Here is a 19,527-nt window from a genome sequence, read left to right as displayed (position 1 = left end):
AAAAAAAAAAAAAAAAAGAAAAGAAAAAAGAAAATCCTACCCAAACAACAACAACAAAACAAAGAAGTGGTGGTCCAATTCCAGTCCAAAGGCAGGAAAAAGCTGACGTTCTGGCGGAAGTCAGGCAGGAAGAATTCTTTCTCATTCCAGGGAAGGTTAGCTTCTCAGGACTGCTGCTAATTTGATAAGGTTTAACTATTTCCAGGAGGGATATCTTTATTTTATTGATTTAAATATTAAATTTATCCAAAAGCACCTCACACAAACATTGCAGTGATGATTGACAGATATCTGGATCCTTTGATTCGTTGTCTTGATGCACTTAACCACACAGGTCGAAATGTTTTTCTTTATTTTGGGTTTATTGTATTGGATCCAGTTATATTCCTCAAAAAAAGATTGTTGGTTCTTTTAGCTTACCATGTAATTTACTTGACCAAACTCAGGCTCTAAATTCTTGATTTCCTGTTTGCAGGGCAGCAGGTGAAATCTTGGGTTTCTCTGTGTGGTCCTGGCTGTCCTGGAATTCACTCTATAGGCCAGGCTGGCCTCTAACTCAGAGACCTCCCTGCCTCTGCCTCCTGAATGCTGGGATTAAAGGCATGTGCTACCACCGCTGGACTTGGTTTAGTTCTTTTAATTTAGCCTTTGAAAACTTTGACCTTTTAAGTACTTGGAGTTGCTTCTGTTGACAGCCACTAAGCCTGAGTCTAATGAGAATGACAGGCTAAGTTGTATAGGCTTCCTTTGTTCTAATTACACCCTGCTGTCTACAGGTTAATAATTCCTGTAAAGAGGATGCATCCAAACCAAAGCCGAACAACAAGAAAAAGAGGATCATCTATGATTCAGGTAATTTTTTTTTTGAGGTCTTTAAAGGTTTAAAAGCCTTTTATTTTGCATGTAACTGTTTTCCAAACTGACATCTGAGACACACGTGTTTCTGACATTAGTAAATGCTGTGTGGCTGGGCAGTGGTGGTGCACACCTTTCATCCCAGCCCTCGGGAGGCAGAGGCAGGTGGATCTCTGTGAGTTCGAGACCAGCCTGGTCTACAAGAGCTAGTGCCAGGACAGGCTCCGAAGCTACAGAGAAACCCTGTCTCTAAAAACCAAAGGAAAAAAAAAAAAAGAATATTCCCATTAATTTTTTTCAAATCGAGGTTCTTAGAAGTTGAGTTTGTTTGAAAAAGAAAAGAAAGTACCTTACAGTGCTGCTGTTAAAGCAAGTATTGGGTACATTAATTAATAAATTTGTGTGTATGTGGTCATGTGTACCATGGCGTGTGAGTGGAGGTCAGCGACAGCTTGTAGGAGCCGGTGCTCTCTTGCACTTAGTAGGTCCTCAGGATTGAATTTAGGTAATCAGGCTTGGTGGTAGGTGTCTTTATTTGCTGAACCATCTTGCTTGCCCCAAAGTAAATATTCAAAGTTTATTTTTTGTGTATGATAGGAAGATACGGTAATTTCATTTCTGTTGAAAAAGTAATAAACAGAATTTAAAGGATTTTCTTTGGATATAGTTTTGAGATGGGGAACAGGACTTTTTGTGCATAGGTCTTATTTATTTTGTGAAACCAGAGATTGAACTGAGACCCTCTGCCTAGTAGGCAAACACTCTATCACTGAACCATAGCCCCCAGCCCTGTTTATATATTGAAACAGGGTGTTGTAATATTGGCTAGGCTCCTAAGTGCTAGCACTGCAGGCCTGTGTTCAGTCCCCTGCACCATACACACACACATATATATGTATCATACTTGACTTAATTTTCATATTTTCTGGTATTTTTCCCCCACCTATTTTAGTCAAGCCTGATGAGTTCCTTGGACCCACATGGTGGAAGGAGAGAACTGACTCTTTTGTTTGTTTTTGTTTTTTAATATTTATTTGTTATGTATATAATATTCTGTCTGTGTGTATGCCTGCAGGCCAGAAGAGGGCACCAGACCCCATTACAGATGGTTGTGTGCCACCATGTGGTTGCTGGAAATTGAACTCAGGACCTTTGAAAGAGCAGGCAATGCTCTTAACCTCTGAGCCATTTCTCCAGCCCCCTTGTTTGTTTTATTTTTTGGTTTTTCGAGACAGGGTTTCTCTGTAGCTTTGGAGCATGTCCTGGAACTAGCTCTTGTAGACCAGGCTGGCCTCGAACTCACAGAGATCCACCTGCCTCTGCCTCCCGAATTATTAAAGATAGTATATTTGTGGGGTTTTTTTTGTTTTTGTCTTTGTTTTGCTTTTTTTTTTTTAAAATATTTATTTTATGTGCATTTGTGTTTTGCTATGAGTGTCGGGTCCCCTGGGACTGGAATTATAGACAGTTCTGAGCTCACATGTAGGTGCTGGGAATTGAACCCAGATCCTCTGGAAGAACAGTCAGTGCTCTTAACCACTGAGCCATCTCTCCAGCCCCCTGTTTTGCTTTGTTTTTGTATGTGTGTGTGTGTGGGTACCACATGTGGAGGACAGGTGATTTGGGGAGTTGGCTTCTCCTACTGTGTGGGTGCTGGTTACTGAGCTTAGGTCATCAGGCTTGACAGCAAGCACCTGTACCGACTGAGCCATGCTCCCAGCCCACATGGGTAGTTTTTAAGGTTTGGGTCAGTTGTTAAAACAGTAGTAGTATCTAATGCAGGAGTTTATTACTGATAAAAGTAATGTAAAGAATTCATCAAGAGATGCTTCTTAGGGGATTGGTTCATAATGACCACTTAAAAATACACTGGTATTTCCTTTCATGGTTTTAATCCTTCTCTTGTAGATTCAGACTCAGAGGAGACAGTGCAGGTAAAAAATGCTAAAAAGAAATCAGAAAAATTGCCACTGTCTTCTAAACCTGGTAAAATTTCTCGGAAGGATCCTGTTACTTACGTTTCTGAGACAGGTAAGGCATCAAATGTATTTTGGCTTTTTGAATTGTATCTGTCAGAGGAAGGGCATCATGACCTAGAGCCTTTGCACTTTCTTCTGCCTCCTGAGTGCTAGGATTAAAGGTGTGTACCACCACCACCTGGCAGTAGCTCGTCCTCGTACCTGCTGAGCCATCTCTCCCATACCTGAACTATTTTTTGAAACATTTTTAATAGACTGTTGTGTTTCTTTGTTGTTTATTTAGTTTTGTTTTTATATCCCAACCAAAGTTTTCTCTCCCTCTTTTGCTCCCCATCCCTCCTGCCTTTACCCCCCATCTCCAACCCTGCCCCCAGTCCACTCTTCCTCCTCTGCTGCTCCTCAGAAAAAAGGCAGGTTTCCCATGGATACCAGCCAGTCATGGCATATCAAGTTGCAGTGACACTAGGCACTGCCTCTTCTATTAAGGCTAAACAAGGCAATCCAGTAGAGGAATGGTTCCTGAAAGCAGGCAGCAGAGTCAGAGACAGCCCCTGCTCCCACCGTTAGTAGTCCCCATGAGAAGACCAAGTTGCACAACTGTAACATATATGCAGGGGCCTTAGGTCAGTGCCTTGCAGGCTCCCTGGTTTTTGGTTTAGTTTCTGAGCCATGATGAGTCCAGCTTAGTTAGTTCTGTGGGCTTTGTTGTGGTGTCTTTGACCACATTCCTCCCTTCCCCTCTTCCAAAGAATTCCCTGAACTCCGCCTAATGTTTGTGCACAGGTCTCTGCAACTGTCTCTGTCAATTGTTTGGTCAAGCCTCTCTGATGACAGTTGGGCTAGGCAACTGTGAATATAGCAGCATGTTAGTAGGAATCATTTCATTGCTTTTTTTTTTTTTTTGCCAGTTGTGTTTACTTCTATCTTAGGTCTCTGAGCTCTTCCTCCTCTGGGTCCTGGCCCTCAGGGGTGAGCTACTCTCATGGTATGGGTCTCAAGCTGGGCAGGACTGATGTGTTTCTTACAACAGGGACAGAGTGGCATTTTTACCCCTTTTACTTTGTTGCTAAATATCTGCTTAGGCATATTGTACAACATTTAAGAGGTCCCTTTTGCCTTTGTGGCATTTTAAATGTGTGGAGGGTTAAAACAGTATGGTAGTAGGTCTGTTGTGTAAGTGAGGATGTGTGGTCAAGCTTTCCAGTAAAAATGTCAGTGCCAGCCGGGCGATGGTGGTGTACGCCTTTAATCCCAGCACTCGGGAGGCAGAGGCAGGCGGATCTCTGTGAGTTCGAGACCAGCCTGGTCTACAGGAGCAGTTCCAGGACAGGCTCCAAAGCCACAGAGAAACCCTGTCTCGAAAAAAACCAAAAAACCAAAAAAAAAAAAAAAATGTCAGTGCCAGAGCTGTGACTTTAACTGTGGACCAGGGCTTTTCCTTATTTTCTAATTTAAGTACACTAAGGGTTCTGATCACAGATTCTCTTTTTATTAGAATAATTTTTAATTACAACCTTCTGAAGAGATGTTCAGTATCTTACATGAGATTTTTACAATCACTAGACAATTTGATTTCCCCTCCCCGTCTTTTGTTATTTTCTTTTTGAGACGCGGTCTTGCTGTATAGCCCTGGTTGGCCTTGGACTTACATCAGTTTTCCTAACTCAGTTTGGGATTACTGGTGTGAGCTATCACATCTGACTCAATGCTTGCTCCATTCAGCCCATGGCATATGTATGTACAAGTGAGGACTGTCCTTATCTTAGCTAAGAATTTGGGGTACAGTGTGCCATTATCTTAGTTCTATTTCTGTTGCTGTGATAGAACACTCCGACAGTTTAAGGGAGAAAGGCTTATCTTTTCCAGTGTGAGGTGACACAGGATGGCATGGCAACAGGTCACGTGGCATCTGCATGAGATGCAGGAATGAATGCTGGCTCAGCTTGCTTCCTCCTTTTCTAGTTCAGTCATTGCCCCCAAATTAGTCTTGCTCACAGTGGGAGAGTCTTCCCACCTCACTTAATCTATAGAAGACATTTCCCGCTGGTACGCTCAGAGGCCTAACTTCAGGTGACTCTAGGTCTCATCAAGTTGACAGTTGAGATTATGTCACCCGTCTACTGTGATGTTTAGTGTTAGATTAGCATCACACCCGTCTACTGTGATGTTTAGTGTTACATAGTATCTGCTTTCCCACATGATTTAAAGCATTTATTTTTTATGTAATTTTATGCTTGTATGTCTGTACACTGTGTTTGTGCCTGGTGCCTGCGGAGGGCTGGAAGAGGTTGTCAGATCCCTTGTGAGCTCCCGTGTGGAGGCTGGGACTGAAAGGTTTCCCTGTGGGAGCAGTATGTGCTCCTGACTGTTGAGCCATTTCTCCAACCCTATAGAATGGAAATGTAGGAACTAGTTTTATTCTATTTTGAAGACAGGGTGTCCTGTAGCCCAGTCTGTGGATTTCTGGATCTTGATTTTGATCCCCCTGCTTTTACCTTGCCAGCACTGAGATTTCAGGTATGCACCACCATCCCCTGTTTCTTGACTGTGGGGTTGAAACCACTGCTGCTGGGCATGGTGCCACAAGCCTTTAATCCCAGCACTGCCAAAGGAACCTTATATGCAGGTTCACCAGGAACTGTTGTTTGATTGAAGAAATTAGGGTTTTTCCTTGTCTTGTCTTTTCTGTAGGACTGTTTGTTGATAACTTTAGAATGATTCTGGAGGCAGTGCTTTGGAAGTTATATTTATCTGATAGGTATTAATTGGGGAAAAAAAGTGGTGGTGTACTTTTTGGTTGCTATGTAAGGTCAGTGACCAAATCTTGGGAAAACAGCAGGAAATATTAAGAGTTAGTATAATATCCTTCTGTGCTTAATTTTAGAGTTACATTATTTTGTGTTTGAGGCAACAAGTATAGTTTTTTTTTTTAAATGATTTTAAAAGTTTATTTATTTATTATGTATACAGTGTTCTGCCTGCAGGCCAGAAGAGGTCACCAGATCTCATTATGGATGGTTGTAAGTCACTATGGTTGCTGGGAATTGAACTCAGGACTTCTGGAAGAGCAACCAGTGCTCTTAACCTCTGAGCCATCTCTCCAGCCCCACAAGTATAGTTTTCTGTCTGAAAGCTTTCTTACAGATTCTGTCAGGGAAGTGTAGAATGGTTGCGGGAGACTGTGTCTCCGACTTGAGAGAACTGTTTATTGTATTGGATTACATTTGTTGAGAATCAATATTAATTTACATGTTAGGATTTTTTTTTTGAAGTGTGGAAGTTTTGAGTTTATAAAGCATGGTGTTTCACGATGACTGTCCCTACTGAACATTTAAACAGGTCTGTTTCTCCTCTAGGAGGCAAGCATGTTAGGATTTTGTATAAAAGAATCTAAGTTTGAGATTTTGAGCATGGGTGAAGTGTTTGGATTAACAGTGTGTTAAGTCACTTAGTGCATGTCCCGGAATCCCTCATCTGGTCCTTTGCCTTATGCAGCTGCATTGAACAAGCTTGTGTATTTAAGCACACATGTACTTACCTGGGTATAAATTTATGCAACCCACTTTTCTATTGTTTAATGTCTTAACTTGCCTGTGCCACCTCTCCCCGTAGGATGCTCAGTCTTGGGTGTGATTTCTTAGCACACACAAAAGAAAAAACTATTTACCTGACTCATATTGATTCTGAAAGGATTTATTGGTAACAAATCATGAGACTCCTGGCTTCTTGATTAGTTTGGTTTTTCTGCTTATATGTGAGACTGATTTACCACATGAATGAATGGAGATGGGATGTTTCCTGCCTGCCTTTTCCATTCTTTTAATTAACGAGTATTTTGAAGGCCTAACAAGTGCACTGTTCCTTCCAAACCGACAGCAGCGAGCAGTATTGAAGTCTCTCCATACATGCACTGAGACTTTGCGTGCCCGCTCCCTACTTAAGAGTTTCACTTGTTGCTAAGTCAATTATTTTTAATCTTTGTAATGAAATCTACCTGTTAATTGGATTTTGGTATGTTCCAGACCAAAGGCAAGACATTCATAGCATTAGGACAGTCAGATCCATTTGCAGAGCCAAACTCTGAGCGCAGGAGCTCCAGAATTAGATTTGCTTTTCCTACTGGGCTTGTAAATAGATTTGATTATAGACCTTCACATTATTCCTTTCTCTTTCACCCGTTATCCTTCTAAATAAACGAACATGGCTAACTCAGAGTGGCAGAGCAATCTCCTCTCTTAGGCAATTCCTCTGCTCCGTGTTGAAAAATGCTAGTTTACTCGGTCATTGGTAGCACATTTGAGATTATGTTGTCTATAAATAAAAATAAATGGTGTTTTTACAAGGAGACAAATATCCTAGAGGGAAATTTTAAGTGTTAGTTGCCTATGATTTTCAAGTAGTTGTCAGAAATCTGACTTAGATCTGTTTATCAGGGTTTTATTACAGATTTTGGGGAGGAGAGAACAGCTTGCCTTTGGCTTCTGACAAAGACATACAGATCAGGTTCATTAGAAAAAAGGAGGATGCTTTACCTCTGCACATGTGTAGGTTTGCAGAGTAGTTATTTTACCTGAGGATGGCTCAGCAAAACCTCTGCTCAATGACTGTGGCTTTGTAGGAAGCAAGTTACTTTGTTGTATTCTTTTTGTTGTTTTTCTGAGATGCTTTCTCACTGTGTTGCCAAGCTGGCCTAGAACTCGCTGGAATTAACTCCTGCCTCAGTTTCCTAAGTGCTGGAGTTACAGGGCTATACCATCACACTTGGACGCATAGCTCATATTGCCATCTGTCTACATAATACATCCATGTAGCCTTTAAGGTACTAAAGCCTAAAGGGGCTTAAAAAAAAGACAGGCAGTTGGTGTGGAGACAGAGCTGTTCTCTCTTGAGTTTTTTTTTTTTGTTTGTTTTGTTTTAGCAAGGCAAGATGACAGGATGTGTTCAGATGTGCCTGTGACAGTATTATGGTAGATTTCCACCACTGTGACAAAGCACTTGGTTCATTATTTCAGAGGTTTCTGTTATGTGACTGCTTTGTTTATAGGCTTTTTTTTTTTTTTTTTTTTGGTTTTTCGAGACAGGGTTTCTTTGTGGCTTTGGACCTGTTCCTAGAACTCGCTCTGAAGACCAGGCTGTTTTCGTACTCACTGATATCTGCCTGCCTGTGCCTCCCGAGTGCTGGGATTAAAGGCGTGCGCCACCATCGCCCGGCTGTTTATAGGCTTTTTAAAAGAATAATTCTTTATGATTTTTTTTTCTTTTAAAAACTTATTTTTAGGGGCTGGAGAGATGGCTCAGTGATTAAGTGACTGTTCTTCCAGAGGTCCTGAGTTAATTCCCAGTAACTGCATGGCGGCTCACAGCCATCTGTAATACTATCTGTCGCCTTCTTCTGGTGTGTAGGCATACATGCAGATAGAACACTTTATATATAATAAATAAATAAATCTTAAAAAGCTTATTTTTATTTTTTGTGTATGAGTGTTTGCCTGTTTATGTGTACCACATTATGTAATGCCTGTAGAGGTCAGAAGAGGGCATAGGATCCCCTGGAGCTGGAGTTACAGCTGGCTGTGAGGTACCAGATAGATGCTGGGTATGAAAACAAATGCTCTTAACCACTGACCTTCTCTCTGGTCCCATCTATAGACGTTTGATGAGGCAGAACACCATGGTGTAGAGCGTGTGGTAGGACACCGGTCCTCTCCAGGGTAGACAAAATGTATCCCACGTGTGTGGGTGCATGCGCCTCAGTGAATGATTGGAGGTTAGAATGCCCCGTGTGGGAGTCAGTTCTCTCCTACCAGGTGGGTCTCAAGGAGAGAACTCAGGTCATCAGGATTAGCAACAGAGCACTTGTACCTACTGAGGCTACATATTTTAGGATAGAAAATGTAACAAAACAGTTTGAAGTTCCAAATGAATGGTTAGCTAATTGTTGACATCAGCCTTCAGTATGCGTGTAGCAGAGTCTCTGAAGCTACCGAGTCAGCGCCTTGTCTGGCGCTGTAATGGCTTCCTGAGTGAACTTACCTTTGCCTTTCCCTCTACAGTGTCTTCTCCGAAGACAAGACTTAACTGGGTGTGACCTTGCGCTACTTGGGCATCTATGTTACAACCCGAGTTTCTTTCTATTATCTAGGCAGCCCTAGGATTTGACTTCTGCCTCTTTGCCTGAACTGGTGTAGCTGCGCGCCTTCAACCTGTAGCACACTCACTGTAAGGCTTGGTGCTTGTAGTGTACCTTAGCTGACTGTTCTTGCTGGAGCCGTCTTTGTTTCAGGGCTCTGATGACAACGATCAACAACACCTAATAAACAGATTTTGTTCATCAGACTTTCCCTAGTCAGGTGTGCTGGGTCAATAACGATCTCAGTAGTAGGGTTTGTTGAGGCAGAAGGTTGGCTTAGCTGTGTAAGTATGTCAAAAATAGCCTGAGCTACATAGACTCTGTCTCAAAAAATAAAGGATTGTAGCCAAGGGGAAGAGTACTTGACTGGTACACACAAGGCCTTGAGTTTGATCTCCCAAGAATAGGCTTTCCTTGATGACTGCTTTATCAGAAAGAACATCCCTCACTTTGTTGGACATTTTTTTTCCCTTTGTGGTGTTAGTGAACCTGGGACCTCATATGTGTTCTAGGCAGTCGCTGAATTAGACCCCTTTCTATAATCATTCCCTTTTTTCTTGGTGTGGGGAGTCATGACTGGGGTTGGACCGGCTGCTTCTGGTATTCTTAATCACTCCTTAGACTGCTTTCTTTACTGCTTCTTAATGCCGCTCGAAAATAAAGGTATCTGTATGTAGGTATGTGTGTATACGTGTGTGTGTGTGTGTAGTGTGTCTGTTTCTTCCTGTAGACCACAGGTTCCATGGGGTCAGGTGTGTATCCTTTCACTACAGAAGTTGTCTCTTCTGTATCCTCAGTGCCTGGTATAGAATGGGTGTGTTGCAAATATTTGTGTAATCATAGGCCTGGCCTTGTGAATGGAAGAGTGATTCTTAAATTCAAAAGGTAGGAAGAAAAAAACAACTCAAGGTATTGCTTTTTAGAAAAAGTTACTAGAAACGATTATTTTATATAAAGACCTATGCTTTATCAAAAATATTTTCCGTTTAAGATGAAGACGATGACTTTGTATGTAAAAAGGCAACCTCCAAAGCAAAAGAAAATGGAGTATCTACAAACAGTTACCTTGGAACATCAAACATGAAAAAGAATGAAGAAAACACCAAGACTAAGAATAAACCTTTATCACCAATAAAACTTACACCAACATCAGTGCTCGATTATTTTGGAACTGAAAGTGTCCAGAGATCCGGTAAGAAGATGGTGGCGAGCAAAAGAAAAGAGGTGGGTATTCTGCATGCAAGCGAGAGTGTGAGGATTGGCGGGCGTGCGGCATGCACCTGGGGGAGGGAAGCTAGAAAAGCATTAGTTGAGGTCAGCCTGGGCTAGATAACGGGATACTCTGAAACAACAGAAAAAGAATGTTTGGACTTGATGCTCAGTCATGGATATTATTAAAGAAAACTTGGGATGTTATAAAATTAGTAAGCATGCTTTAATCATAACGAAATATTTTTTTCCATGATTATAGACAAATACTGCCCATTTGGAAACTATGGGAATTAGAATTTATACAGACATAGACACACACATACACACACATACAATGTAGATATGTATTTTTTTTGTTTGAAAACAAGAAAGCATTTAAACTATAAGAAAAAGTCACAGTTCTTAGAATTTAAATGGAATTTTCAAAAGGGAAACTTATACTGTTGACTTCAGCAAACAGAGTACACAATTTTATTTTGAAATGAGATAAACATCGTATTAACACAGTATAGCTATTCTGATTCTCTAGTTTGAGTGGTTGTTGAGGAAATGGACGCATGGGTGAAGCACAGGGAAGGCTGTGCCTCAGTGTAGGCTGTGCTGTCGTGTGTACTGACTCGTTGGTACCTTCACAGGGCTGAACTGTCATCCTTATATGGATGACTGATGTTTTAGACTACTTTTCAAGCCAGAGCACTAACCAGTTGTGTGTGCACACTTCTTGTAAAGTGAGAACCTTCTGTCTGTAGGATGTTTATTCTTTATGAAACTAGACGTCATCAGAACAGCTTTGATCTTGACTTTGTTGCTGTGGATTGTGACCATTACTGATAGACCTATCTCTGACTGATGTATTTAATTAGGTGTTGCCAAAAAAGCACTTTACTTTTAGCCTAATTTATGTTTATCTTGCTTGACTTTCTTTGGAATTCAGTCCTCTCAGAACATGGACGACTCCAGATTAAGTGACGAGGCGATCGCCAAGCAGCTGCAGCTCGATGAAGACGCAGAGGTATTGCCGTTCCACTTGGTTAGCATTAATAACTTGACATGACTTGGTGCATATTTATAAATAACCAAGATGTTGTAGTTTTTTTTCTCCTTTTGAATAGGGTGTTACTGTCTGTGTGTTAAGCACTAATACTGCCTTTGTGAAGGACCATAGTTTGGTTCCTGGTGCCTATGTCAGGTGGCTTAAAGCCATCTGTAATTCTAGTTCCAGGGGATCTGATGCCCTCATCTGTAAACACTCAAGTTTACATACCCACATAGATGCACATATACACATGAGCTTTTCCTTAGAACTAACAAACCTCAAGACATACAATAAAGAGAAGTTATACTAAGACCATTAAGAGAAAATGTAACTTCAGATGCTATAAAGAAATATCACTTTAGAATACGGCAACCCCATTGGCTAGTAAGATGACTCAGTGGGTAAAGGTGCCTGCTGCTGCGTCTGAGGGCCCGGATTAGGAGAGAAACAATTCTTACAAGTTGTCTTCTGACCTCCTCACGAGTGCCATGACATACACACCCACACATACAATAAATAAATAAATAAATAAATAAATAAATAAATAAATAAATAAATGTAACAAAGAACATTTAAAATGAGCACTAACTTTAGTATGCTTGCAGATCTAAAGGTGTATAATCTGTAAACTTGGTTTTTTTGAAACAAGCCTGTGATACTGTTAATGTTTAGTGGGAAGATATCATTTGATATTTTTAAAATTTTTTTTCTAAACATGAAGCACACATTTAAAAGTGTTTAAATACAAAAATAACAAAAGCATCCTACTGTGTTGTGCATTTTACAGCTGGAGAGGCAGTTGCATGAAGATGAAGAGTTTGCTCGAACATTAGCCATGTTGGATGAAGAACCTAAGACCAAAATGGTAGGTAACATTATGGTATTATGGTATGGTAGGTAACATATGGTATCCAACATAATGTTGGATGGCTTACTGTGTGTGTATGTTATGATGTTGGATTGCTTATTGTGCGTGTGTGTGCGCGCGCGCATTTAGACCAGAGTGTATGCGTGCGTGCGCTCGTGCGCGTGCATTTAGACCAGAGGTGGATTGTCGGTCTTGTTCTCCACCTTAGTTGAACTTGGAGCTTATTGGCATTTCTTTTGGGTTGGCTGATTAGTGAGTGCAAACCTTCAGGACCCTTTTGTCTCTGTCCTCCCGAGCAGCGCAGTTACAGGGATGCCCCGCCATGCCTGCTTTCCCATGGGTTCTGGGGATCAGAACTCAAGTCACCATGTAGGTACAGTAAGTGGTTACTGTCCATTGAGTCATCCGACTGGCTAAATTGTTTGAGTTTGTGATTTTTGTGTGTGTGTGGAAATTCATTTACAAAGTTAGTCTTTTCAAAAGATTACAAGAAATAAAACAAATCAGAATTTGTCCTACAAAACCATAGGTTTTGCTTTTATTCCTTATCAGAAGAATTTTTTTATGTATATTTGAGACTATTTCAGTTCTCTAGAATGTGGGTTTAATAACTGTAGCACTCTTTTCAGGAAGCAGAATGTCATTGTTGTTCTTCTTTTTCTTGAGTGTTGTTTTATGCTTTGGTTTTTGAGGCAGTCTTTGCCATGTAGTTCTGGGTGCCTGGTACTGTGTAGCCCAGAATGGCTTTAAACTGGCACTTCTCCTGGCTCAACCCTCCGCCGACCAGTGCTGAGATCAGGGTATCAGCTGCCATTCTTGGCTTCTCTTTTATTTTCCTACTGGGTTTTAATTTGTTTTCAGTTTTTTGTGTTTGTTTCTATTTTAGCTGCATAATACTATTAGTAGTTTGGAAGCTGAGATAAATGAAACACTATTAAGACTCTGTTTCTGGTTTAGGAGACTGGATGCAAATTAGATGTTTTATTGGCATACTGTTGTAATCTTTTATCTGATTCCTTATCAGTAAATGAAGTAATAAAATACTGCCTTTGCTGTGATATTTTTTGTGGATAAATGAATGGCAGTTTATTATAGTGTCTTGCTGGTTTGGCTTGAAAGATGACCCTTAAACTTAAAAAATTAATCCATTTTAACAGCAGGTTTTGTGGTAACAGTTGTCCTATTAATACTTCTGACACTTTTTACACTGTTTAGGCCCGAAAGGACCCTGAAGAGGGAGAATCATTTTCACCTCTCCAAGCTGATCTAAGCAAAGCAGGAAACCATAAGAGCCCTAATAAAGGTAATTCTAGCAAAGAATATAAGAGACCGCTTACTTGTCTTAATAGAAGAGAATTCTTGGTAACTTTGCCTAAGCATTCTTTTCACTAATTGTTTGGTGGGTGTTTTAGAGAGCCATTAGTGCATGCTCTATTTAGATAAGCTGCTCCTATTCTCATGATGTCCTTATGCTCAAGACTTGGTCAGAAGTTGAAACATGTCATAGTGAAAAGTGCAGGTATGTATGCAGTCTTCTGAGTGTCAGCAGCATAGCACATTGTGAGAATCTCACTGCTGATACCCAGTATCTCAAGAGAGTACTGAATCCATGAGTTTGGGACCCACAGAGATGGTGGGCTGATATACAGTCACAATCCTGTAAAATCAAACCTCAAAATTAGCCATGTTTCCTTGCTGAATGCATGTTTCGTTTGTACCATTATAAAGTTGAAAACTTTTGAGTTGAACAGTCCTAAGTCAGAGATCACCTGCACTTTGAAACCTGGACACTAGCTGGTTATGAAGAGTGCATTAGGTACTCTTGGCTTCCTGAGTTTGGTATGTGACAACAAAGAAGCAATGCCTTGAGCTTTCATGTTAGAGGTACTGTCATGGAATTGGCTTCTGATTGTTCAGACCATCTGAAGTTCTTCTGGTTGTCTTGGGTGGCCTGTTCTGTGCTGGTCTTGATACTGAACCATCGACTGATACTGTCATTCCTCACCTTTCCTTACCCTTTTTTATTTTGCAATACCAGGGATTAAACCTAGGGCCTTGCACTTGCTGCTAAAGTTCCTGAGTTATATTCTCAGCCTTCTACTTTTTATTTTGAGATAGGGCCCTACTATATAACCAGGCTGGCCTTGAATCATTCTATACCTCAACCTTAGAGCTGCAGTGTTCTGCCTCTGCCTTCTAAGTAGCTGGGATACAGATTACCCCCCTCCCCCATTATCTGTGAAGGATTGGTGTCATGATCCCTATGGGTACCCATGTTTGTGGGGACTCAACCTCTTTATGCAAAAGGTGTGGAATTTGCATATAATTTGTAGACAGCTTGACTCCTATATACTTTAAGCCATCACTAGATACTTTGATTCAATGTAGTGCTATGTAAATAGTTTCTATGCTGTATTGTTTAGAGAGTAGTGATCAGGATAAAGTGTACATGGGTTGTATCTATACAAAGTATTTTCTATTCATAGCTTATTGTCTCCATGAGTATGGAACCTGTAGATGTGAGGGGCTAATAGAAGATCTAATTATAGAAGTAAATCTGCTTACATAGTACATTTTAGTCTTGGCTGTTCAGGATTTGAGGCTTTCCCACTATTTTTCAGTGTCTCTGTAAATTTTATAGCATATCCGTGGAATGAAATCTTTGTGTTTTCACACAGTTTGGAATTGAATTGAGACTTCGTGCGTTGGTGGACAAGTACTGTACTCTTGAGCTACACCCATATCTTTCTGTGTTATTAACAATAATATATTACGTGGATAGCTTAAATTTAAATGACAGATCTCTTTTTTTTGTTTGTTTTTTGAGACAAGATTTCTCTGCGTAGCTTTGGCTGTCCTGGAGCTCACTTTGTAAAACAGTCTGGCCTCAGATTCACAAAGATCTACTTGCCTCTGCCTCCCAAGTGCTGGGATTAAAGGTGTGCGCCTCCACTAACTGGCAAAATGATAGATCTCTTAATATGAATTGATTGCAAAGACGTATCATGTGAATATTTAAGTTTAAAAAACAAGAATGCCATCTGAGCTATACTATGGTAAATGTTTTAAAGTCATGTGATACTATGCACTACTGAAGTCATACTGTTCAAAGATGAAGAATAAAAATGTTGATGCTGGGCATATTGCCCAAATAACAATCATAATTTTTTCTTTGTAAAAGCAGGGCATTTCTTAAATGAAAGAAAGACCCGCAGTCCTGCTAAGCCCAGTAAGGGTGGGAGCTCCAAAGGATCTGAGCAGCCCCGCAGCTCATCAGCTCATCAGAGGGAAGCCGGTTCCTCTCCCAAGGCCAGCTCCAAGCTGGCACTTATGAAAGCAAAAGAAGAAAGTTCTTACAAAGACACAGAGCAGATGGCCTCAAGAAGAAAAGAAAATGCCATTGAACTCAAAGGAGAGAAACAAACTCCTAAGAAAACCAAAAGTTCCCCAGCTAAAAAAGAGGTAGGAAATCTATGAAAAGTATGTATTTGCTCTTGAGGTTATGAATCAGTAAATTGTATGCGGCTTGTTTTAGAACTGAGAAGAAATTGTTTTCTTTATATTAGTCTGAGCTAGTGATAAAAAACAGGGCCTAAGTGTCTTACAGTCCTCAGGGAATAACAGATCTGGCTAAGAAGCATATCCTAGTATATTTTCTTTGTTTTTTTAAGTATTTATTTATTTATTATGTATACAATATTCTGTCTGTGTGTATGTCTGCAGGCCAGAAGAGGGCACCAGACCTCATTACAGATGGTTGTGAGCCACCATGTGGTTGCCGGGAATTGAACTCAGGACCTTTGGAAGAGCAGGCAATGCTCTTAACCACTGAGCCGTCTCTCCAGCCCTCCTAGTATAGTTTCTATATATCAAAATTATACAGGTTAATGAGAAGTTATCTCCTTCACCTTCCACAGATATATATGCCTATAAGATAGAGCTGTAATCATGAGATTACATATACATATCACATGAAATTACACATTACAGAGTAAGTATTATGGAAATACCATAGCTTTCTTTGCAATCGTGGATTTACAGACAGGAGCAGTCAATATTTATAGGCAATATTTTCATAAGCCTTGCCTATGAATTTCCTTCATCAGATTAGTTGATTACCTGGTGGGTTTGCCTTATAAATATCAACTGTCACCTGCTGTAATTGGCTCACGGTACTCAACAGCTTGTGACACACAGTTACTTCTTGATGTGTATGTAGAATAGAGATAAGATTGTGTATTTGGCATCATGAGATGACTCAGTGGGTAAGTTCTGTTCTTGAGACCTACATGGTGGAAGGAGAGAACTCACAGAGATCCTCCTGCCACTGCCTCCTGAGTGCTGGGATTAAAGGCGTGCGCCACCACCGTCCAGCCAAAATGATGCTTTTCAAAAGTGCCCCCTCCCCAACTAGTGGTACAGGCCTTATAGTCCCAGTTACTTGAGAGACTGAGTCAGGAGAACCTCAAAGTTAAGGTCTGCCTGAGTCACGAAGTAAGTTCCCCAGAGACACAAAAAGAATTTGATTCAGATATATTTAAGAAGGTACTTTTTTTTTTTTTTTTTTTTTTTTTTCCAGGTGTGGTGGTGCAGGCACTTGTGAGGCAGTGGCTGGTGGATCTCTGTGAGTTCCAGGACAGCCAGGGCCATTACACAGAGAAGTTCTGTCTTGAAAAACAAAAGCACAAATAGAGGGTCTTTTTGGACCTCCATTTTGGAAGCACTTTAGATTTATAAGAAAAACTACCATTCTTTCCTTCTGCATAGGCACTTAGCATCAAAGGCAGAATCGTGTCTGTTTGAACTGCTCATCACCATTGTGTGTGTGGAGAACTACAGATGGTGATGGTTTTAAAATGCTTTGTCTGCAGGAAATAATCATAAATATGGTTAGAGGACCAGTTAGCTTTTTGCCCTCAGCTTTTTCTTCACTAAATGCTTACCTGGTGGAGACCTTTTTCTCCAGGCACACTAAATGCGTGGGGGAAGTTTGTAGAGGGTGACTATTTTGGGGGAGGCGGAAATCAAAGTTTAAAAAGGGATACTGTTATTGTTATGGTGTTTTCCATATTTCATGTTGGACTTGAAATATCTCAGAACCTGTGCTTAGGAACATCAGAGTTTAGTAAATTCAGTTGATCTTGATCAAGTAATTCTGACTTAGTAAATGAAAAAGCATCAGTTATTTTATAGCCCTGTGTGGTGCATACCTGTAATCCTAGCACTTGGGAAGCTGCAGAAGAAAGATTGGTAGTTTAAAGCCAGCTTTAGCTACACAGTGAGACCCAGTCAGAGAACAAACAACAAGGCAGGCAGGCAGATAGTCCAAAGTTATTTCAGATTTTTACAAAGTAGAACTACTGTTACAGATGAATATATTCTTAATTGGTATACGGGACTGTCTTTTGAAGGTTGTTAAAAATATGGCTTCTCAAGGCACATGGTCTAAGCAACTATAATTTGATAAGGACCTTTTAATGGGTGAGAGGCATTGTTTAGTAGGGTTGGGGCCAGATGTGATGGTATATACCACTAATATCAGCACTCAGGAGACAGAGGTAGCTATACCTCTGTTCAAGGTCGGCCTGGTTTATATAGTAAGTTCCTGGCCAACCAGGGCTACACAATGAGTTCCTGTCTCCTCCTCCTCCTCCTCCTCCTCCTCCACAACAACAACAACAACAACAACAGGCTTTGATTTTTAGGATCAGCTGCAGTAGTTGATTTAACTCAAAACCAGCTTAACTATCTTATTAGTCATATCACTTATTTATACAAATGAATATTTTGTCTACTTCAAGAGATTTGAAGTTACTTTTAAATTAAAACAATATAAAATAGGAATATACAGTGTTGTAGTAGGTTCTAAAAGTTATCTAGGGAGCCCTCTCCAGTATACATGTGCTAGACACACCCAGTATCTCTGAATCAGAAATAAATACATTTATACACACACACACACACACAAATGAATTATATATAATTCTTTCTGGGTACATTTTAATTTTGTATGATTTCTTTTTTCTTTCCCTCTGTGCAAAGTCTGTAAGTCCAGAAGATTCTGAAAAGAAGCGCACTAATTATCAAGCTTATCGAAGCTTCTTAAATCGGGAAGGTCCCAAAGCTCTAGGCTCCAAAGAAATACCCAAGGTAAGAGTGATGATTGTGCAACTCTGTCAGGACTCTGCCTCGTGTTCCAGCAGAGTTAGTGAGCCATTAACAGAAAAGTCTCAGCTACCTCCTTATGAATTAGAAGTTTTTATTCATATTCTGACTCACTGATGAACACAGACATTTTCCATTAAATAATAAATAACTTGAGAAGGGATGGGCTTTTCCATGCCCTGCTGATATCGCCAGTGTCTTTTTGCCTTCCTGGTACTCAGAGCTCAAGGGAAAGCTTGGTAAGCACATTATTATTTGACAGTAATTGTGTTATGTGCCTTGAGAGAAAAGTCCTCGGTGCTCTTAGAGGATATAGTAGAGAAACACGGATGATCCTGGGTGGATCACTTAGATAGTGGCTCTCAATGTCTTAATGCTGCGACCCCCTAAGACAGTTACTCATATGGTGACCCCAACCAAAAAATTACTGGAAGAGCACTTAACCACTGAGCCATCCTCCAAGCCCCAAAGAGAATGAGTTTTTAAAGTATCATTTTGGCTGCTGAGAATAGATTATAATGGCTAGAGTAGAAAAAGATACAGGTGAGCACTTAGGAATGGTGGGAAGTGCTAAGGAGTGACATTTTCTTTTGTGTGTGTGAAGATTTATGTATTTTTCTTTTATGTGTATGGGAGTTTTGCCTGCATGTATGTGCATCATGTGTTTGTAGTACCTGCAGAAGCCAGTAGGGAGCACTGGTCCCCTGGAACTGAAGTCATAGATGCTTGGAAGTGAGAAGTGTGGCTGAATGGGTACCAGAAATGATCTGGCAATGGCATAAGCATCTGAGTAAACCGAGGCAGAACCATTTTGGGACGATGATGAGGTTGTTGTTGGCCATATTGTGGTTTAGATGTGCATGAGGCATCTGTGTGGAGATGCTCAGTAGACAAGTGACTGGGAATGGAGCTCAACAAAAGCATGACTGCTTGTCAACCTAGGTAGTGTTAGTGTACAGGTAAGTTTGAGAGGGAGCACTGTCATCCGACAAACCTTGGCAAACTGAGAAGAAGGCCTTATCACAGACTCTTTATGAAAATGGGGTGAAAACCACAATGGGGCTGATGAGTAGTGGGCACAGATGTGAGAGAAGTCAGAGAAGCACAGGCAAGAAAGGTGATTGAGCAGTGTGGTCTGCCGTGCTGTGAAAGTCCCACCAGAGAAGACTGGCGTTGTCCGTTGCATGAGGAGCATGAGTAATGGTCCTCAGTGACGACTTTGCGAGGACAGTTTGAGGAGAGCAGTGGGAACAGCTTATGCAGTGGCTTGAAGACTATGCGG

General features: G+C 40.7%; 1 protein-coding gene across 3 annotated transcripts in view; it reads left to right on the top strand.

Moving 5' to 3' along the window:
• The window catches only part of Rfc1 (replication factor C subunit 1), a 79,356-nt gene that overhangs the window by 34,179 nt on the left and 25,650 nt on the right, over window positions 1–19,527 (top strand). For 2 of the 3 annotated variants that reach the window (XM_005359263.3, XM_005359262.2), the window contains exons 3-10: window positions 777–852; window positions 2,764–2,886; window positions 9,956–10,188; window positions 11,111–11,188; window positions 12,000–12,077; window positions 13,296–13,383; window positions 15,262–15,542; window positions 18,123–18,230. In XM_005359263.3, the coding sequence (XP_005359320.1) occupies window positions 777–852; window positions 2,764–2,886; window positions 9,956–10,188; window positions 11,111–11,188; window positions 12,000–12,077; window positions 13,296–13,383; window positions 15,262–15,542; window positions 18,123–18,230 (1,065 nt within the window). The remainder of the gene's footprint in view (window positions 1–776; window positions 853–2,763; window positions 2,887–9,955; window positions 10,189–11,110; window positions 11,189–11,999; window positions 12,078–13,295; window positions 13,384–15,261; window positions 15,543–18,122; window positions 18,231–19,527) is intronic. The other variant, XM_013350781.2, reaches the window with a different exon arrangement.

The sequence above is a fragment of the Microtus ochrogaster genome, linkage group LG1 (assembly GCF_000317375.1).
Source record: "Microtus ochrogaster isolate Prairie Vole_2 linkage group LG1, MicOch1.0, whole genome shotgun sequence".
Classification (NCBI taxonomy): Eukaryota; Metazoa; Chordata; class Mammalia; order Rodentia; family Cricetidae; genus Microtus; species Microtus ochrogaster.
The sequence above is the reverse complement of the archived record's forward strand: the minus strand, read 5'-3'. Positions and strand labels throughout refer to the sequence as shown.